At 43.4% G+C, this 21,988-nt stretch overlaps 2 protein-coding genes across 3 annotated transcripts; one reads left to right on the top strand and one right to left on the bottom strand.

Annotated features, from left to right (window-relative positions):
- Window positions 1-874: 874 nt before the first annotated feature.
- LOC118257028 (hydroxysteroid dehydrogenase-like protein 2) lies at window positions 875-4,623 on the bottom strand. The gene is made up of 4 exons (XM_050716547.1): window positions 4,521-4,623; window positions 1,880-2,065; window positions 1,656-1,784; window positions 875-1,177 (listed from the first exon to the last, which is right to left on the bottom strand). Exons 1-4 carry the CDS (start codon window positions 4,621-4,623, stop codon window positions 1,065-1,067), a joined length of 531 nt encoding a protein of 176 aa, XP_050572504.1. The 3' UTR covers window positions 875-1,064.
- On the top strand, window positions 4,405-20,145 carry HSDL2 (hydroxysteroid dehydrogenase like 2). Of its 2 annotated transcripts, XM_035564577.1 has the most exons (11): window positions 4,405-4,638; window positions 9,313-9,476; window positions 9,897-9,995; window positions 10,122-10,236; window positions 11,932-12,035; window positions 13,031-13,129; window positions 16,854-17,048; window positions 17,538-17,609; window positions 18,955-19,140; window positions 19,236-19,364; window positions 19,843-20,145. In XM_035564577.1, the coding sequence occupies exons 1-11, from the start codon at window positions 4,622-4,624 to the stop codon at window positions 19,953-19,955; spliced, it is 1,293 nt and encodes a 430-aa protein (XP_035420470.1). In that variant the 5' UTR covers window positions 4,405-4,621; the 3' UTR covers window positions 19,956-20,145. The 2 variants fall into 2 exon arrangements, with proteins under 2 accessions (XP_035420470.1, XP_035420469.1); XM_035564576.2 differs by having other exon boundaries at window positions 4,561-4,638; window positions 9,897-10,236.
- The last annotated feature ends 1,843 nt before the right edge of the window (window positions 20,146-21,988 follow it).

Genomic DNA, 21,988 nt, shown 5'->3' with positions numbered 1-21,988 from the left:
TGCCCCAGATTTTCATGCCTGATGAGAAAGGAACCCGTCTTTGTGTTTTTCACTTCCCTGAGATTGCAGGGCACAATGGTGCATGTGAATTTTCTGTCTTATTACCAGAATTCAACAAGGACGGACCTTTCGCAATACCAGCAGTCTTAAATGAGTGTGGGCTTGAAAAACTTGAAAACTATTGGACCATGAAGTGCATTAGGAAATAAATCCTAAGTCTTGGGACGCTTGGGAGACCTAAATGCCTTAAATCCTGGGCGGTACTATTGGTGACACTGAATAAACGCTTAAAGAGATCGGTACCTTGGGCTCTGCAGATGCTCTCGCACCATGCTGATGAGGATGCGTTCACTCGCCCCTTTGGAGAGCGAGGCCGTCCCTGCTTTCAGTGCTGAGCTCCCGTCCTCACCAGCTGAAGAGGAGGAAGGGGATGTGGCTGTCTGCACAGGTCTGGTAGCTTAAACCTCCCGGTGCTACCTGCAGCTGTTGTGGGAGGCATCGCCTTGTCTGTGGCGGTGGATGGGGTGTGCAGCTGTGTGCACGCGTGCATGCAGGTGCGCGTAACCTAACTCAGAGGTACCAGGACTAGTGCAGGGAATAAACCAAGGAAAGCAAAAAAAAATAACGAGATGGCCACTTAGCAGAGGTACTTGGCACCCTGCAAAACTGACCATATTGCTCCCACTTCTCTGCCAGCACAGGAATCTCTGCATGGCATTCATAGCGCACAAATACAACGGCAGGGTAACACTCGGTCCCCCCACCCTTCTTCTGGGACATGCACGCAAACAACCATGTAGAAGGAAGCCCACTTCAGATATGCTGCACAGTTCCAAAGGTGTAGAGGAAATGAAAACGCTTGCAACCTAGCATGTGTGTTCTCAAGAAGGAATTCGTTTAATCAAGACAAACGCCTTCTAGTCTTAATCAGACTCGGTTATTTCTCCTCTAACAGTCTCACATTTTATTCTTACGTATTATATTTCATCAGAAAGGACTAGCATTTAAAAACAGCATTATCATTATACACAAAAGGCCAATGTTCTGTTAGGAAGGCTTTCCCCTCAAAGTTTAGAGTTAAACTGTGTCAGCATCTTCTCCAGCTTTATTGCTAGTGCCATGTTACCTTTGATCTTTAACTTTCCTGACATGAAGGCCATGGTTGGCTTTAGTTTACCTGAAAAGAAGATACAGCATTATCAGGAAAAGAGTTGGAAACAGACCGTGCAGACAAAACCTCGGTATCCTACAGTAGCATCTGGTGGTTACTTTGCTACCCAGCTCGTGTAAAAGCAGCATGCATTTAGGAAAAACAGATGAGAGGTGCAGAAAAGAAGTTCAGTAGATTGACCGGATGCTTTCTGAAACTGCGGATGCTTTCTGAAGCTACGCTCCCTGTGGAATCTCTCATAGCTACTCAACAAAGCACTATCAACTTCTGTGCTCTTTTTGTTCACAGACATAAGAGTCCAGAGAAGCCCAAGGAACTCTATGCTACTTGCACCTGAGCCACTAGAAGCTTAATGCTCATCCAGTTCCAGGACTACAAAGAGAAGAGCCAGTCGGCTAGGCTACCAGCAGAATAAAGCGTTCAGAATAAAGCATTCTGGGCACGAGGCACCGCTGCCCCTCTGGTGAATGCCTTCGTTACTCACCTGTGAACATTTTCACAAAGTCGCCACTCGACATGCTCATAACTACGTCGGCCGTCACAGGAGGCTTTCCAAAGCCAGCGCTCCCGTCATTGGTTTTCAGGTCGATGTACCAAGTGCCTCCGTCATCACCTGAGCACAGCAGGGAGAACGAGCGGCAGTCGCCAGGCTGCCTTCGGCTAGGCATGGGAGCGTGTGAAAGTTTTACAGGAGCTGCTCTTTCTTACCAGATAATTCAAACTGGAAGACACCCTGCGTAGATCTCACAAATTCTTTACTGATGGCTCCCTGAATAACTCTGAATGTTTCTGCAACAGGACTCGAAGCAGATTCTGTATGACCCTTAGCTCCATCTGGGCCTTCACGCTTGGATCCACTTGATTTCTTTTCCTCCTTGAATGCCTGGGAAGTGCCTACAAGAAATTAATTCTTCTGCAAAGTCTTCAAAGCCTTAAGTCCATTCATAACTTTAATCAGCATTTTACTACACTGTAGTGAACATGCACATTTAACAATAAAGGATAGCATTTGTGACGTAAAAGTCCCATTAAGTTGAACAGCCTCTAAAATGTTGTACAAAGTTGGTTAGGTCTTAAGCATCAGAAATTAATTAGGACTGTTTTGTGAATTGCTACTAAATAACCTGGACTGCAAGGTTCAGGGAGTTAACAGCATCAGACTCTCTCAGAAAAGATGTAGAGCATATGCACAAATAATATTTTCAAGGGAAAAGGGCTCTGCCCAAACTTAGCACCCTTCCGCCATTTTCTCATCTCTCTTTCGACACTTTTATTGAAACCTATTCAGCATTCTTACTTTCTCTCTACTTCTTGATAAACTGTAATTCTGAAAAATCCACGTTGGTGCTTAAAGAAGACTTCTCCATTTTATCTAAGAGCTTGTAAATTAGTCAGGTTTTACCTAAGAAGCTAGAGGTTGGTTTTTTGTATAAATCCAGCAAGATAGATCATATGACAGTCTTGCAAAGTGTGGTGTTAACTATTTATATTTTTTTATTTTATTTCCAGCAATCTTTACATGTGATCTTCAGGACAAAAAAAAGATTCTTCAAAATAGGGCATTGATTATAAACCATGAAAGTTTCACAGTCCTGCAGAAGGTAATGTGCTTTCCCTGACATGAAGTACAGACACTGCTTTCACTTCCATAAATCATACATTCCAAATTAGAAAAGTTTTTATTTTTTATTTTTTTTTTTCCCCAAATAGCTTGAATGGAGTCCAAGTTCTGGTCAGAAAAGAAGAAAACTTGAAATACAGAGGAAATTTATTATCATCAGAAATTATCAACTCCAACTAGCTGTGAAACAATAACATATGCATTGTCCTGGGCAACAGTTTTGAGTTGAGGAATTCCAAACAATTGGATTTATTGGCAATTAGTATAAATGTTTAATTACTGATTTTATCATTGATTAATGAAAACAAACACTTAGAAAAAAAACACCTCAGCTCCCCTTTGCACACCTCTCCTCCACCCTCCCCAGTCTCCAATACCATCACTGCACATACAAGCATTCCCTTTGGTGATGTGACAAGTGGTGCATTGCTACTTAATTGTTCCCAAGTGTGTTTCCCCATGAGCTGCAGTCCCTTTACAATTGTATCTCCTCCTCTGCCTCCTCTCTGTCACTGTCTGCTTGAGAACTCTGCTCCAGGCCTGCTTACCAGGTTAATTTGCTCCTCCCTGGAGAAGAAATTCCAGTACATCACATGTTGAGTGCCTTCACACCCAGTATTTCCTTAAGGAAATCTTCTGTGTATGGGTTTCTGTTATGAAATTTGAGTTTGAGCCAAATGTGGGAATTGCTTCTAGTAGCAATGTACACAGAAAATTTCTCATCCTTCGCTGCTGTTTGTCCAATTCAATTTTTCTTTAACATTCCAGTCAAATAACAGTGTATTTAAGAGGAATATTTTAGACATAATGATTCTTCTTCTAAAAATTCTCCTCCTACTTAGTTGAAGTAACAGCACTGTTCATTTGGGTGCACGCTTGTTGGCAGTGAAAAAAGAGAGGAAATGATACCATACATGATATGGGACTGGTGTATCAGAAATCTATACGCCTGGCGTGCTGGCTGACACTGGATGTGTGTCTTTTACTTCAGATGCCCCACTCTTCATCTGAAAAGTCAGAAGTTTGTGCCTATTTCTACATTGACCTTGAGACATACTAGAATATAAAATAAAAATAAATGGACTTAAGTGACAGTGTAATGCTGAAACCAATTCAAATAAACGGGGCAGGGCTAAGGAAACAGGAAGGGCAGAAGCAAGTTGATTGCAACTGTGGCTGGAGGAAACACAAGAGCTGATAACTGACCTGAAAGATCTCCTCAGTACCCAGCTGAAATGTCTGTGTGAGAGCATTCCAGCTACCTCCTTCTGAATGGTCACGTTTTCACAGAAACATTAAGGTTGGAAAAGCCCTTCAAGATCATCAGGTCCAACCATCCCCCTACCACCAGTGTCACCCATTAAAGCATGTCCGTAAGCACCACGTCCAACCTATCCTTGAACACCCCCAGGGACGGTGACTCCACCACCTCCCTGGGCAACCCGTCCCAATGCCTGACTGCTCTTTCTGGGAAAAAATTTCCCCAAATTTCTCCCTTTCTCCCCGCTTTTCCTCAGGTGACCAAAGGGTGCGTGCCGTGAAATGGGGTAACAGCAGAGCGGGGCGTTAACCACGGCAGCACACCAAACCACCCAAACCCTTCCCCGTTTCCTTCCCGTTCCTCTTCCCAGCTCGGGGTCGGCTGCCACCCCCGGCCCCAGCCACCCCCGGTGTCCTCACAGCCTCCCATACCGCTGCCACCCCTGTGCCCCCTCGGCCGCCCCTCACACCGGGTCCCCTCACACCGCCGTCCCGCCCCGCCACCGCCTCCCGGCCGCGGCGGCTGCGCCGTGAGGGGGCGGCCCCGGGCGGCCCGTCCCCGCTCCGCCATGCTGCCCAACACAGGGTAAGGCGTCCGGCCTCCCTCCTTCCTTCTCCAGGGGGCTGGGGACGGGGCAGAGCCGCGGGAGGGACCTTAGGGGGGGGCCGGGGTTTGGGGCCGGGGGGCGTCCCGGCGGTCGGTGTGCTGCGCGGGGACGTGCTGCAAGGAGAGCAGCTGCTGGGGGCTTTGGTCCGAGCTGTGCGGTGTCCCTGCGGGTTTGTGTGGTTTAAAGTAGTTTGGGTACAAAAAGTACGCCGAGCCGTGCCCACCCAGTCCGGCGATCACATTGTCTTTCATTAAAGAATCTTAATTCAGAGGAATTTTGTTGCCTTTTGGAGAGACAGCGCTGCTAATGGACGGGAACATAAGTTGGCCTTAATTTTGTGAGCAGGATTGTTCGCTGAATTCCTAACGGGGCTAGGCAAGTTGTAAAAAGTGTCCTGGTGTAGCCTGCTGGTTTCTGTAGTAGTTCGAGCCCGGTGTGAGATCAGTTCATGTTTTTCATTTCCCTGAGGCTGCAGAGCCCGGAGGTGGGTTTGACATTTTTTGTCTTACTGCCAGAGTCCAGCAGGGATGGAAGCAATAAAGGAGCAGCCTTCACAATACAGGCAATTTTAAGCAAGCACAGGTATTAAAAACTTGTAAACAATTGGACCATGAAGTGCATTAGGAAATAAATCCAAAGTCTTGCGAGTGTCTCAGCATGCTTAGGAGAGTTAAACGCTTTACAGTCTGGGTAGTTCTCTTGGTGAGGCTGAACGAGGACTTAAACAGGTTGACCCAGCTGGCTTTGCAGATGCTGTCACACCGAGCTGAAGGTGATAAATTAAATGAGTAAAAATAAAACCGAGAAGGAAGCAAGATTATTATTTTTTTTAAACACAAAAGCGTGAGAGTATCAACTCAGCTCAATGTTTCAGAGAGGAAATTCATTTCTGAAAAAGAATTTTTCCTGTTAGTAAGGCTTTGCATGTTTCGGTAAACACTATTTCTATGTGCTTCTGAAAGAAATGGAAGCTCCTGGAGGAGCTTCATTTGAAGGACTGAAGGACCTCGAGAGAGTGAATGTGGTCAGCGGTGGTTGTAAGCCTGGGGAGAAGACTTTGTGTAGGCTGGAGAAGCAGCTGTGCAGAAAAGTGGCAAGGAAAAAAAAAGGCTCAAGCCAGTGAAAATATAACTAGAATGAATAGAATGTTTCCCGACATTTTAAACAGAGTAATAATCTGGGCAAAGGAATTGAATCTGTGTGAATTCCTTCAGTCACAGAATAATTCAGGTTGGAAGGGACTTTGAGAGGTCTCCAGCTCACAACATCTTGCCCAAAACCAGGCCAGCTGTGAGGTCAGTCTGGATTGCTCTGTTTTACATCCACCTGGGTCTAAAGAATCTCCAAGGCTGGAGACGGCTCAGCCCGTCTTGGCCCCAGCTCTGCGACCTGACCTTCCCCATGGAGGGGACTGCCTGAACCTCTCCAGTGTGAACCTTTCTTCTCTTAGTTTGAAAGAACACATTGTCTGTAATCCTCCTGCAGTGTGCCACAGTGGATGTGCTTGGCTGTCTACTTGACCACCTCATAGTGAGCAGCTGCTGTTAGGTTCCCCCAAAGATGTGCGTTCCTCAGGCTGAACTGGCCCAGGTCCCTGAGCCTCTCCTCACAGGGCAGGTGCTCCAGCCCTTAAACAGTTCTGTCTCCCTCTGCTGAACTTCCATTTTGAACTTGCCTTGTATTAAGGGGCCCAAAATTGGTCACAGGGTCCATATGTAGTCTTAGAAGTGCCAACTAGAGGGGCATGTCCCCTTCCTTCAGTCTGCTGGTTATGGTGTTCCTGCATCCTTTCCCTGACAGGGCATGCTACTGACGTATGCTCAGCTTGCTCTCTGCCAAGTGTCCCCATCCCTTTTCAGCTGTGCACCTCCCTGTCCACTCATTCCCCAGCCTGTGTCATTGCAGGGACCCTTTCTTCCCAGTTGCAAGGCTGTCCATTTGTCCTTGCTGAATTTCATGAGGCTTCTGTTACATTCATCCGGCCTGTCAAGGTCCCTCTGGATGGCAGCCTAGCCCTCAAGCACATCAGCCAATTGTCATCCCTGCCAAGTGCACTTTGTCATCTCCTCCATGCTGGCGATAAAGGTGTTGAACAGGACTGGTGCTGGAGGAGATCTGACCTAATGCTGTCCTCCAGGCAGAGTATGACTTACCCAAACCACCACCCTCTGGGCTTGACCAACTAACTGTTTGTTAACCCTCAGGTTGTGTACCCATTAGGGCCATAATGTCTTTATTTTTGAGAGATGGCATTGAAAGCCTTGCTAAAGTACATGATGTCTGCTGCTCTTGCTGTGGCTACAAATCCCCTCATTTTATCGCAGAAGGCAATCAGGTGAGCCAGGCATCTTTCGCCCTTGGAAAACCCATGCTGACAGTTCCCAGTCATCTTCTTAAAGTGCTGCCAGAGAAGTTGGTCCACAGTTTTCCCAAGAACCAGGACAAGTCTGATGAGCCAGTGGTTTGGTGAATTGTTCTTTCGGGCGTTCACATTTGCTTTCCTCTAGTAGTCACGGAGCACCACTGATCTCTCTGGAGTTTCGTATGTGATAGAGAGGGGCGTTGCAAAGGTGTCAGCTTTCTTGGTACAGCATGGTCCATGGACATGTATGGCTTATGTCCTCTTAGGTAGCTTCCAGCTTGACTTCTGTTTGCTGCCAGTTGTTCTCCTCCTATGGAACAAGGTCTGGGACACCTTGCTGATGAAGACCAGGGCAAATGCGGCATAAGGTACCTCAGGCACTGCCAGTACCTGCTCGCAATAAGTCACCCCAACTATTCAGCAACAGGCCTGCTTTTTCCATGTTCAGCCTCTTACTGCCCTTGTAACAGCAGATGATCTAGTTGCCTTTGACATCTTTTGCGAGCCTGAGCTGCAGGTGGACTTTGATTTTCCACTACCTGATTCCTCCTTTGTAGCCTGTCCTTGCCTGCACCCCTGTATGACATCTTTGTATGTGTTAGCTCAGTCGTGAGCGCCCTGCGTCGCTGTGTCAGTCTGCTGATACATCCACTTGGCTTCCTGAGCGCCGGAATGGACAACTCCTTGGACGGTCCACGCACATGGAGGGGCCTCGAGCCCTGCCAGCCTTCCTGACCTGCTCAGTCCTTCAGAGCTGCCTCTCGCAGGACCCCATTTCACAAAATCACAGCGTGCTTGGCGCTGGCAGGCACCTCTGGAGGTCACCTGGTCCAGCCCTCCTGCTCAAGCAGGACCGTGTCCATTTACCTGTTCCCTTACTGAGGTGGGGTCTGCACACCTCGTATTGGTTTGGGGAAGGTAGAAGCCAAAATCTGGCCTTGTTTTTCTGAGTTTAACACCCTGATTATGAATTACGGGGGTGATCTTTCCTCATTGTGCATGTGACTCAACTCTAGGCAGCATTTTTTTGCGATTCACTGTATTTTGAGATTTTTCTTCCCATGCCTCTCTAGAACCCAATTCTGCAGAAGGCAGCTGCTTGAATTGGTATCTGCAGGGCTTCACTGACTTGTGGGACTCTGCTGTTGACTAAGATTGCTTAGGGTTGCTTAGGGTAACTAAGTTGCAGGGGAAGATTTCCTCCCCCTTCCTGCCTTGTTTCAGTTTTCAGTCTTCTGAGAGCAAATACCCTCCTCGAGGTTGCTTTAGAGAGGGATGTTCTCAGACCAGAGGGAGAAAACTGAGACCTGGAGGAACAGTAATTAAATCAAGTGTAGCCCAGACTGAATATAAAACCACATCACATTCATGATGTGAGTGAATGGTGACGCTGCTGTAGCACGTGGTTTATATTCATTCTTTAACTGGGGTTCAAAATTTGGACCTCTTGTCATTTTTCACTCAGTTATGAAAAGCAGCACAAGTTTTCTGCAGAACACCACAGTCCACATTCCTTCATTTGGAAAACCTGTGGTCTAAGAGACTTTATTGTCTAGTATGTCCTAAGTTAGAGTTGAATTTTTAGCTCTTAAAATTCAGTGACATTATGTATGTAAGAAAAATATCTTCTGGCACTCCAAAATCTGTTAGATTCTCCGGGGGTTTTGATTGGACTGATTTTGGGGTGATCTATTAGGTTAAATGTAGTTACTGGGAAACTGTTGAGTTTAGTGTAAAAACTTTTAAGAGAAAAAATGACTTTCTGAAAATCAGATTTCTGGCACTTGTCTTTGGCATCCTGCATTGGTATTGTGATTCTGGTCCTGAACTTTATACCATGTTGAGACACCAATTCTTTGCGTTTAGAGGGCTGTGAGAAGTGAGTTACAGAGAGCTGCACAGGAGTGTCACGTCATTAGAAACTGGCATTTCGATTTACGGCTGACTCCTTTTTTGGTTTTGGAGAACTTAGGCAGCTCTGTTGTAAACAGTGCTGGATCATTGTACAAAAAGGTCACTGGGTGACCTGTGTAACCTTCCTGCTTTGCTGCGTTTATAAACTTGGAACATCATCTCGTCTTCAGTGGTGGTGTAGGACTGTACTTTGCTGTAGTTCTGTCCATCTCTTCTGTATTTTGGGTCCGTTTTTGTAGTCAAATGTTGAAGGCAGTTGGCTGGCTGGAAGACCGTGCTGGTTGTTTTTGTCCTTGAAGAGTGCTAAAAAGTCAGTGATTTACAGGTTTTGCTTTGTTCCCCCTCTTATTTACCCTCCTTACCTGTTTATCTTTAGGAAACTAGCAGGATGCACTCTCTTCATCACGGGCGCAAGCCGAGGCATTGGCAAAGCCATTGCCTTGAAAGCTGCCAGGGATGGTGCAAACATTGTGGTGGCTGCCAAGACAGCAGAGCCCCATCCTAAACTTCCAGGGACTATCTACACTGCTGCAGCAGAGAGTAAGTTGTAACACATGAGGGTGGGCTTCAGGTGCTGGGCTGCGTGCGTGTCCTACCTTAATTTTTGTAAGTGAGTGGAAAAACTGCTTAGACTCCCTTAGCGCCAGTTCAGCTTTAAAACAGTACGCTTAACTGGTTCTCTTGCCTCCCAGGAGTTCTGTGAGGTATCAAAATATAACAGTGATGAAGACATATGTATGTAGATGTGAAAATGCTGTGTTAATTTAGACGTCTAGTTGTGCCATACACAATTTCAGCGTTAGGCTTCGGTTCTGGCCTTCCTGTTCTTTATGCAACATGTGAAAAGGTCACAATTTGAGAGTCTTGTTTTTGATGTGTTCGTTGGAGAAGAGATTCTCAGCAGACTATTTGTTCAATCTGAGAGACAATTTTTAAATGTTTTATTTTCTAATTATGCAGTTGAAGCGGCTGGAGGAAAGGCTTTGCCATGCATCGTTAACGTGAGGGAAGAACAGCAAATTATTAATGCTGTGGAGAAAGCTGTGAAGACTTTTGGAGGTATGCTGAGATGTGGGGGAAAGGTTAACAGGCAGATTGTTCAAACAACAAAAGAAAAGAACAGCCTGCCTTACTCCTGCTTTTTGTCCCTAACTGCTAACGTGAAATGGCTTATTTTAAAACCAGGGATTGATATTTTGGTGAACAATGCAAGCGCCATCTCTTTGACTGGCACTTTGGAAACAGAGACAAAGAAGGTCAATCTCATGATGGATGTCAACGTACGAGGAACCTACCTCACGTAAGTGCTGAGAAAGGAGAGTGAAGAAATTTTAACGAAATGTTTGATGTTACCTCAGTTTACCTGAGATACTTTCTGCAGCTGAATCTGGTTATCAGACATTATGTTCCTTTAAGTTCTGTTGCTAAAGATCAGTGAAGGAATTGTCATTAGAGTAGTTTAAAAACACACATGATCAGCCTGCTGAATCAGAGAGAGACATGCACAGCATGTCAATAGCAGGTAGAGAGAAAAACGGAAAGAAAGTAATGATTCTGGCTGTGGGGTGGTGAGTTTGTACTTCCACCCTGTGTTGTCTGCTTCTGAAAGCTGAACTGTAAGCAGCTCTGTGCTCATAAAGGAAAATTGTTCTTGCAGCATGGCATTGCACAAAATGCTCTGTGCATGTCCCTTGTTATGTCTCTGAATGGGCTGCACTGTGTTGCTGGTAGCAAGTGCCATTTACACCTTCAGCCCCAACAGCAACAGTCACTTTCTAGATGGTAACATCTAGCTTTCCAAATTAATGAAGAATTCTTTAAAATGTCTTTTGTTTGGTGCCTTAAGAAGATAAAAAAGCAGATTCTGTGTTGCTGAGAGTGGAAACATATGTGAAAGATTAATGCCTCTCAAGGGAAGTTACAAATGGTCTTTGTCATTGCTTTAAAGCAATCAATTGTGAAGACCTAGTAAAGCATTTCAGCCTTTTCTTCCCCTTGCTTTGTGTGTTCCTTCAGTTAGTAATTTGTAGAGTTCTGTTGTTTTGTTTCATTTTTGTTTCATTTTTGTTTCATTTACTGTTGAGAAGGTTATCGTAGCTAAAAAAAAATGGCACAGGTATTTTGTCTGTGGAGGAGGTATGGAGGATTTCCCATTCAGAGGTGTGCCTGTTGAAGTATATATACCTTGGTTCCTGTGCAGTAAGAAACAGGTATCTGTTACTGAACCTCACACACTGTCACTGGAAAGAGTTGAAACCCCAGCTTATTTTAGCAGGTGATAAAAGACAGTGTCAACTTTAATGGGTTTACAGTTGAAGGTGTTTCCTCTGTGGCTGACAGTATGCATGCGTCCTGATGAAATGTGTGAATAGGGGGTAGGTGGTGTAGTCCACAGCACTGCTGTTCCCCCTAACAAGCTTGATAAAAATTCTCCAGCAGAGGTCACGTGCAAACATGTACCCTAGATGTAGAAGTGAAGTCAAATGATGGTTTCTAATAAGGTGAAAGTTATGCCTTTACAGATGCACTTACATTCTAAGCTGAATGAAGTAGGTGACTCTTCTGGTCAGCAGAGAATAGGCTTTGAGTTTTGCTTGGAATTGTCACAATAGCTTTTCACTATGCAGTATTACTTCTGTGATGTGGTTTTGAAGAAGAAATAGATGTGTGATCAGAAGAGAATATATTTAGGACTAAATGATGCTCTGCACTGGTGATTTGGCTTGTTACCTTATTGTGGTTTGTTGCCCCTATCAGAACTATTACCAGCAGACTATGGCTTCTGAGCATCTGGAAAATCTGCTTTAGTAGGTGCTGCTAGGACAGAATATTTCTGTTGTTCCATTTATCAGATAAATATTTGATACAAGGGCAGGGTTTCAGCTTAGTGTTGGATCTTCAAGAAAGTGAAAATAGCGGTGTGCCATTTTTTATTGTGAGGATAAGTGTTCTGTAAAGTAAGAGGTGACTGACTTGTCTGGTTTCTGTCTTCCAGGTCCAAAACATGCCTTCCATACTTGCGGAAGAGTAAGAACCCCCATATCCTGAACCTCAGCCCACCTATGAATATGAATCCCATGTGGTTCAAAAATCATTGTGGTGAGTGGCATTCAGGTGCTTTGTTGTTATTTTTGAGAACCACATAAATAACTGGTGAAATGTGCAGGAATGCCAGCCCAGAACGCCAGATCTTGTGTTCTTAGCATTCAGTACAGACTGCCTGTAATGGTTCCCCAGAGTCTTTTGCACCTCACATAAAAAAAAAAAAAAAGTGGTTTGCGGGAAAACAGAGTGCAAGTTTCATGGTCTAATATGTCCTTTTATTTTCAAGAATGTTCTACAGTTGAGACTGCTTTTTCATAGGAATTCTTAAGATAACACAGTGTTTTCTGTTACACAAAGAATTAGAAAAGCAAAATCTGTTTTCTTACAGTTTCAGCTTCATGTTTGATTTGATAGAAATAAAGCTCAAGGCTGTAGTTTTGATTGGAAACTATTTTGAGGTGCGAAAGAGACCTCATTCTGTGTTTAGGTTAGAACATATGTTGTTCATTTTAAGCTTGTTGAATAGCTTTCAATTTTAGACGCTTGTCCTGTAAATCTCCCCCAGCAAGTCCAAGTTCTTTTCCCCTAAAAGTTTCCCTTCTCAAAATAGAAAAGAAGGATTTAGAATGTCCTTTTTTCTTCCTCTTCATTTTTTTTTCCCCTACACTAAAATGCTAGTTTGGTCATAAGCAGCTACTGTGTTGCAGAAAAAAATGAGAGCTGCTTTCAGTGTGTGTATAAAAATACAATATAAACACCATAAAGTTGAGCTTCGGTCATTGTTTTCATTTGCCAAAAGATGCTTAGCTCATCTTTTAGCTCATTTAGTTGTAGTGAAGAGATGGCAGGCTACAGTTTGTATCTGCCAAGGTACGGGGGAGGAAGGGAGCGATTTTTGCTCTGGGAAGATTCTGCTTTGTGTCCAAAAACTTAATTTTCCATACAAAGAAATAACTTTAATTTTGAGGGACAGAAAGTTCAAGTTCTGTTGATAGACCGTACATTTTGATCCTACTAAATACAGGATGTTTATATATTTCTTGTTGTAGCTTATACCATTTCTAAATACGGAATGTCCATGTGCGTCTTGGGAATGGCAGAAGAATTTAGAGGAGAAGTTGCTGTCAATGCTTTATGGCCTAAAACAGGTGATTTTTTATGATAATAAAATAATTTTTGTGTTTTGTCTTATACAACTTGGTTTATTTAGCTTTAAATGCACTTTAAATTTCTTCTGGAACTGATTCAGGACACCAAGCAATTCTTTTGCATATTCTTTGTTCAGCCTGCATGGATGTTGGTTTTCATTCCTAGCTCTCACTAGACCATTGCCACTTTGATCCTAACTTGTTTTCAGCCTGATTGCAACCCATTCAGCCCTTCCAATTGGCCTGACTGCGCTCCTTTTCATATTCCCAGAGTTCTGGTTTGGACAGAATCACAAAAGTACTAGCATGCTTTCATTTGCATTACTATTTAGAATTCCCTGCTGGTTAGGTTGCCAGGAAGTAGGTGGACCTGGCAATAGACATATCTTTGTAGAGATAATTTAAAAAAAAATCCTCATTCTAGAGGTTTTGGCACAGTGGGCCAGCAAATAGTTGTTCACAAAACCGTCTTCTTGCAAGTCACAGGACATTAGAGCTTTAACGTAGAAAAACAGCTTGGTGTTCCTAGACTGTATCAGCTCCAGTTTGTTGTCTGTGGATCAGCGAGGATCAGGGCTGTGTTTCAGGATTTAGTCCGCTGTTGGACAAAGAGGCCTGTCCCTTCATCCCAAATACATCTATATGCAGAAATGATATGGATGTCATTAAAATCAGAGAGAGGGTAATCTTGCCCTTTTGATGGTGTGGTCCTAGTCATCACCTTATGATACGTTACAACAGCAAAGCTTATTCCCTTAACGTGGAATTAAGCAGTGAGAGAGGCAGAGGGGCAGGAAGAAAGGAAAGAAGAAGAAATAAAAATAATGAAGCAAGAGCCTCTTCTGGGCCTAGTGCTCCAGTTGTAAGCAACGTTTGCACCCAGGCACTTTTCAGCACTTTCCTGTTAGGAATCGCAGGCCCGTTACAGTTTTGAGTGTGGAAGCTCTCTGGTTTTCTCCCCCTAAAGTGAGGAGTGTGAGCAAAACTTGATGATTTCAGTCAAAGTCAACTGGGTTTCTTTGCTTAAATGCTCTGGGCGGTACTCAGTTGAACACTTACATTGGTATAACTGTTAGATCAGGTCGTTTTTCGCTGGTCTGGATACTTGCATTGTAAATTCTCCCAGTACATTAATATCTTATAAACTCTGCTTGTGCTGAGTTTTACTCACAGAAATATTTTATTTAGGGATTACTTCCTGAATGATAGTTACATCAATACCAAACCTGCATGAATATCATGCTAGGTTCTCTTGTGTGAAAAGTATTTAAATTTTAATGTAAAATTCTGCACGGTATATCCTGACACTTTTCTGTTCAGTCATGTATTTAAATTCTTTTAATGAATGTGCTCAGTTATTCACGGTTGGATGAGCAAAGAGAACATGTTAGTTGCCTATAGTAAGTGTTCAGTTTACCTATAGATGCTAAATCCTCGTGTCATTGAATTACTTATCCATTAGGCAGAATAAGATGATGTAGTCAATCTTAAGATCTTTTTTTTTTTTTCTTTTTAATCTGGTATTTGTAATTGTTTTGATCTTTTGTTTTTAACATTTTGGCTAAAAATGAAAATTCTCGTTTACAAGCAGTTCTTAGGTAGATATATGGCTGAGGAACATGTGTTTTCTGTTTTTTTTACCCTGTCCGTGAGGTTTGGGAGTGTTGGGTGCAACGCAAGGAGTTGTAAGCTCTGGAGTTTGGTGATAGTATCTTTGTATTCTCTGGCAAAACTCATACCTGCTGGGTTATCCGGATGAAATTCTGGGAGTGTTCCCATCCCACCAGTGTCTGTAGCAGAAAGAACAGCTTTGCGTTTGGCACCAATGTCATCTGCCTTAATCGTGACGTAAGAAGGAGAAAGTGCTGATACTGTTGAATTTTAGTGAGCACGTCTTTAAGGCATGCTGTGTATTTTGAGGAGGATAAGCTGTTCATCTTTGCTATACTGAAGGCAAATGCACACATAACTTCATGGTCTGGATTGCCTTCTTGACAGTGAAGTGAAAGATTGTCTTTCAGGTTTCGAGTCTCTGTTTTATTTGTTAATTCTGAAGGAGTTAGAAATACGCACTCGTTTCCACATGCTTGCTTCTGGAGTAGTCCAAGGAAACCTCACAAAAGTTTCAACGGAGATTTCACAGGATAGGGCAATGCAATTTGCTTCTTAAAGCCTCCGACCCACTAAACCTCATGCCCATCCCTCCTGGCTTGCAGCTAAAATGCCACTGCTGGATGGGTTTTATATCTCCTCAGAATCCCGTTATTTTATTTTTAATAAGTGGAAACGATATTTTATCTAATATTTTGTGGTTTTTGGTCACTGACTGATTAAGCATAGAAGATTGTTTATGAGAGTTAAGGACGATGAAGGAATTCATCCAAAGTACCTCATTCAGACAGAGAGATTTGGCATGACTTATTTTCACCAGCAGCACTTTGTATGAAATATGCAAGCATAGTATGAGGCAGTAGATGTTCAAAACCTTTCTGCATCAATCTGTGCTCATAGGCTTATATTTAGAAGGATAACATTTGGCACTAATAAGAAGGTGGGAGGTGCATGGGCCAGGAAAAGTGAGCAGGTTAATGAATCCTCAGAGTATTGAAGTATACTTGTGTCAAAAAGACCTAATAAACATCATCAGTGTATCTGATGGAAATAACCTCTGAACTGTTGGTAGTTATTAAAAAAATAAAATAAAATAAAAATTAAATCTTGCAGGATAGGTCACATTTTAGAGGACTGAAGGAAATGCCTGAAGAAGATGTATTTCCTGTCTTTAGAAAGGATAAAAAGACCTAGATGTATGTACAGCGTAACTATTTGCCACTTATCTATAGGTGACTATTTGTAGCATTTCACTTGATTTGAAAAAAGAAGCTGAGGATGATCAAATGTAAATGGAATCCGAAGGCTAGCGCTCACCACAGAAGAGTACAATAAGCCTCAGAAGTGAGTGGACAAGGCCATCCACCTCTTACACTTTACCAGAACACACTTTGACAGGATCTCCGGGGCCAGCGTTGAACACTGTTGTTCTTTTACACGGCTCCCGCTTGGGAATGATCTTTCTCACATTGGTGTGTACAGTGCCTACTCTTTTCTTTTAAGTGATGTTTCAATCATTTCTGCATCAAAGCTGCTGTTACTTTGTGTGGAATGGAAACATCTGAAGGAGAACGAAAATAATTTAAAATCAGGTTTATCCTTCCGCCTCCAGGATCTGTCATCCCCAAGTGGGGGAGATGATTTGAAATCTGTCCTGGAACGTAGAAAAGAGCAGGGCAGAGTGTTGAGTCTTGAAGAGAAGCTGCAAAGAAGACATGAGGCAGAACCGTGTAAGGGAAGACTAATAACATGGCAAATGCCAGAAGCTACAACTGAGCAGTCTCTTTGTGGAAGAGGATGAAAGCAAAATGAGGTACATACCTCAACCTGGAAGAGCAGAAGTCCATGTGTGGGACATTGATAGAAGGGTTGAGAGACATGATGAATGTCATAAGGAGTCCTTCTCATTCTTCTTCTTTTTCTTCCTTTAATAGCTTCCTATTTTTACTGCTGCTTGTAGAGAATTATTTGTCCGTTGGTAGTATTTCCTAGTTTTGTCTTTGTAAGATTTCCTTTCATGTGAAAGGAAAATAGTTCATGCACTTGCCATGAAGATGGGAATTTCATGTCGTCAGTGTTAAACCGTTATTTTCTTATCCTCCAAACTTTCCAGCTATACACACGGCTGCTATGGATATGTTGGGAGGATCTGGAATAGAGAAACAGTGCAGAAAAACGGACATCCTTGCAGATGCTGCATATTGCATTTTAACAAAACCGAAAAGTTTCACCGGAAACTTCATTATTGATGAAGTTCTGCTGAGAGAAGAAGGAGTTAAGGATTTTGATGTCTATGCAATTGCACCAGGTAAAAGAGATCTTTAAAATGAGAGAGAAGCTGAGGAAGGAAGGAAGGCCATATGAGGAATATGTATATTCTTTTGTGTCTAGGGCCTCTTACGTGAGTCTGTAAAAAGTCACGTGGCTCGACTTTCATAACTTGCCTTCCTGGAAAGCACATACTAGTTCACCAAGGCTCAAATCATACATGTCTATTAAAGTAAAGAAATCCATTGACAAAAATAAAATGCACCTGCCCTATAGGTGCATATATAACCATTTACCAAATAGTGAGATAATGTATCATCTTCAAAGGTTTCTCATTGCATCTGTAAGAGGCCTCTAGGTCTGATTTTAAATGAACCAGAACCCAAACATGTTATTTCATGATATGTCTTTCCTTCAGATTGCAGTTTTTTTTACATACAAACTGGGGTATAGTTTCATACAGAGTGGATTCCTGTTTGTGCTGTTCACCTTCACTTGGACTTACTGTTATTTTTTAACTCCCCTTCAGGTCACCCCCTGATGCCTGACTTCTTCTTGGATGCTGAAATTGACATGACAGCCATGAAACCAGAAAGCCATGGTAGGGAAAGCTCCTCATGTACAAGTTGATAATTCCAAGTGATAACAAATGCCTCCTCTATTTCAGATTACTTTCTTTTCTCCCAAGCATTTGTGCTACAAGCTGTTTGGCAAAACCTCTTTTGTATTTGGGATGTGTGATTTATGGACTGTCACACTCTGTAACTTTTACGGTTGATAACTATTGCTTTATTTTGAAGAATTCTCTCTTAACCATCTGAATTGTGTAGTATTAAGGTCACAGGTAAATATTGCTGGAAAAAAGTCAATAGCAAACAATACATTTTGCAGGGATGTTATATCTGTCTTGCTAAATTTGTAAGAAAGGAATTGATGTAGAGCCTCCATTGCTTCTTAGATGAAATTCCCACAGTCATGTGTGATGTGAATGTCCATGAGGTGAAACAGAGAAATCTTTGTCATAACAGCATCAGTTTTGCTTTTTCAGAATTGTAGTCTGTCAGGTTGGTGGGCAAGTAAGAATACTGAGTAGTTTTCATGGTGGTGCCAAAACAGGTAGAGAGAAGGGAAGAAGGATGCTAAGTTTGAGCAGAGTCCCTTTCCCATGAAAAAAACAATTTGTGTATATGCTCCAGGACTTTTTTGCCAGAGATAGAAGCTGTTAATTCCCTGGACTGTGAAACCCAGGTTATTTAGTAGCAATTCACAAAACAGTCCTAATTATGTTCTGATACTTAAGATACCTAACCAACTTTCTGCAGCAAATTTGAGGGTATTCAACGTGATAAGCCTTGTAAATTGCAAATGCTTTTCTTAATTTTTAAATGTGCATATTCACTGCAGTATGGTAAAATGCGGGTTAAATCAGTGAATTGACCAATAGCTGAGAAGATTTTGCAGAAGAATTACTGAAAATATTTGTGTTATTAGAAATATACATAACATGCATAAGCATTTCAGCATGAAAGTTCTGTTACTAAAGACACTGATGGTTTTTTTGTTTGTGCTGTCAGGAGTATATTGAGTGCATAGAAAACTGTGCTGGATAAACATAACGAATGAATTGTGAACAGTCAGAATTAAATTGTTGCTGTGGTTTCATTTTTACTTTTCTTTTGACATAGTAAGAAGTTAAATATATATTACAGAATTACCCTTAGTGCTGTATACCAGTTTCAGTTGCTAGGTGCTGAAAACTTCATTTATCAGTATTGAAGATATTGTTATTTCAGTGGTATTTTCCCAACTGAGAAGCGTAAGTCCTAGAAAACCGCCTATGGTCAACAGTGTTGCATATAAGCTTGTCAGAGTTCTCTCCCTATGTTAAGACATGCTGTTTTAGTGTTTCGTGCATCATTTAGCAAGAAATAATCTATTTCCTGTAGGTGCTTCCCAGGCATTCAAGGAGGAAAAGAAATCAAGTGGATCCAAGCGTGAAGGCCCAGATGGAGCTAAGGGTCATACAGAATCTGCTTCGAGTCCTGTTGCAGAAACATTCAGAGTTATTCAGGGAGCCATCAGTAAAGAATTTGTGAGATCTACGCAGGGTGTCTTCCAGTTTGAATTATCTGGTAAGAAAGAGCAGCTCCTGTAAAACTTTCACACGCTCCCATGCCTAGCCGAAGGCAGCCTGGCGACTGCCGCTCGTTCTCCCTGCTGTGCTCAGGTGATGACGGAGGCACTTGGTACATCGACCTGAAAACCAATGACGGGAGCGCTGGCTTTGGAAAGCCTCCTGTGACGGCCGACGTAGTTATGAGCATGTCGAGTGGCGACTTTGTGAAAATGTTCACAGGTGAGTAACGAAGGCATTCACCAGAGGGGCGGCGGTGCCTCGTGCCCAGAATGCTTTATTCTGAACGCTTTATTCTGCTGGTAGCCTAGTCGACTGGCTCTTCTCTTTGTAGTCCTGGAACTGGATGAGCATTAAGCTTCTAGTGGCTCAGGTGCAAGTAGCATAGAGTTCCTTGGGCTTCTCTGGACTCTTATGTCTGTGAACAAAAAGAGCACAGAAGTTGATAGTGCTTTGTTGAGCAGCTATGAGAGATTCCACAGGGAGCGTAGCTTCAGAAAGCATCCGCAGTTTCAGAAAGCATCCGGTCAGTCTCCTGAACTTCTTTTCTGCACCTCTCATCTGTTTTTCCTAAATGCATGCTGCTTTTACACAAGCTGGGTAGCAAAGTAACCACCAGATGCTACTGTAGGATACCGAGGTTTTGTCTGCACGGTCTGTTTCCAACTCTTTTCCTGATAATGCTGTATCTTCTTTTCAGGTAAACTAAAGCCAACCATGGCCTTCATGTCAGGAAAGTTAAAGATCAAAGGTAACATGGCACTAGCAATAAAGCTGGAGAAGATGCTGACACAGTTTAACTCTAAACTTTGAGGGGAAAGCCTTCCTAACAGAACATTGGCCTTTTGTGTATAATGATAATGCTGTTTTTAAATGCTAGTCCTTTCTGATGAAATATAATGCGTAAGAATAAAATGTGAGACTGTTAGAGGAGAAATAACTGAGTCTGATTAAGACTAGAAGGCGTTTGTCTTGATTAAACGAATTCCTTCTTGAGAACACACATGCTATGTTGCAAGCGTTTTCATTTCCTCTACACCTTTGGAACTGTGCAGCATATCTGAAGTGGGCTTCCTTCTACATGGTTGTTTGCGTGCATGTCCCAGAAGAAGGGTGGGGGGACCGAGTGTTACCCTGCCGTTGTATTTGTGCGCTATGAATGCCATGCAGAGATTCCTGTGCTGGCAGAGAAGTGGGAGCAATATGGTCAGTTTTGCAGGGTGCCAAGTACCTCTGCTAAGTGGCCATCTCGTTATTTTTTTTTGCTTTCCTTGGTTTATTCCCTGCACTAGTCCTGGTACCTCTGAGTTAGGTTACGCGCACCTGCATGCACGCGTGCACACAGCTGCACACCCCATCCACCGCCACAGACAAGGCGATGCCTCCCACAACAGCTGCAGGTAGCACCGGGAGGTTTAAGCTACCAGACCTGTGCAGACAGCCACATCCCCTTCCTCCTCTTCAGCTGGTGAGGACGAGAGCTCAGCACTGAAAGCAGGGACGGCCTCGCTCTCCAAAGGGGCGAGTGAACGCATCCTCATCAGCATGGTGCGAGAGCATCTGCAGAGCCCAAGGTACCGATCTCTTTAAGCGTTTATTCAGTGTCACCAATAGTACCGCCCAGGATTTAAGGCATTTAGGTCTCCCAAGCGTCCCAAGACTTAGGATTTATTTCCTAATGCACTTCATGGTCCAATAGTCATCTAAGACTGCTGGTATTGCGAAAGGTCCGTCCTTGTTGAATTCTGGTAATAAGACAGAAAATTCACATGCACCATTGTGCTTGCTTCACAGACGGGTTCCTCCATAGCCAGGCATGACAACCTGGGGCGCAGAGGGATGGAGGGAGGGGGAGCTCACCCCCTGTTGGGCAGCAGCAGCTCCTCAGCCCCTCTGTGTTTGCCCGAGCAGGAGGGAGCAGCGTGGCTGTGCCGGGTGAGTGCTTGCGGCCACACAGCCTGCCAGCTGCAGCGGAGTAGGGGCGCTGGCATGAACGGGGACAAAGGCTGTGTGTGGCATAGGAGGCAGAGCTGACCTAGCACTGGAAGCCAAAGTTCTCTGAAAGAGAATGAGCTGGCTGAACGGATTGTGCAATAGTGCACATATCATGCTGGTTGCTGCAATGCAATAAGGAAGTGTATATGCTTTGCCTCTATTCAAAGCAGAAACCTCTACAGCAAATAACACCTGAGAGCTGCCTAGGATGTTTGATCTGGAAAGAGACACTTTGGATTAGAAGTAGATTTAGAGTCTTAGATTAGACTTAGAGTCTTCTGAATGGAGAGGGCAAGAAAAAGAATCTTTGGGAAGCAGAAAAAGCAGTGCTTTGCTGCATGATCTAAAGGGACAATGGTACCAAATCCTCTTGCTAGGAGCACAGGGTAAGTTTTTCACACTCATACTGGAGACTGTTGGATACACTGAAGTTTTCTCAGCTGGATGGACAGCAGATGGAGGTAGCCTTATGTGTATGGACAAGGGATGGTTGTGAAGGAAGTGGTCTATTTTGGAATTACTGCTGTGTGAGGAAAGCAGGGGTGGCTGGTGCGGGGGGACATTAGCCAACCTGGCACTGGGAAAAGGAACAAAAAGAAAATGAGAAAAGGATTTTGCAGCCAACCTTCCTTAGTGGCAGCTCAGAACTGTGAGCTGGGAAAGAATTAATACAGTGACCTTCCCACTCTATTCCTTGAAGACCAATGAATATTTCAAAAGGGGCATTTTGGTGTTGGACTACACCTTCCCCCCACACCCCCAAATACAAGGTCTTTTTAGCTTGAAAATCTGTGTGCCTTGTATTTCTTTGATCTAATCCTGCTCAGATCTGGAGACCTCCTTACAGGATT

This window comes from Cygnus atratus, chromosome Z, assembly GCF_013377495.2.
Source record: "Cygnus atratus isolate AKBS03 ecotype Queensland, Australia chromosome Z, CAtr_DNAZoo_HiC_assembly, whole genome shotgun sequence".
Classification (NCBI taxonomy): Eukaryota; Metazoa; Chordata; class Aves; order Anseriformes; family Anatidae; genus Cygnus; species Cygnus atratus.
The sequence above is the reverse complement of the archived record's forward strand: the minus strand, read 5'-3'. Positions and strand labels throughout refer to the sequence as shown.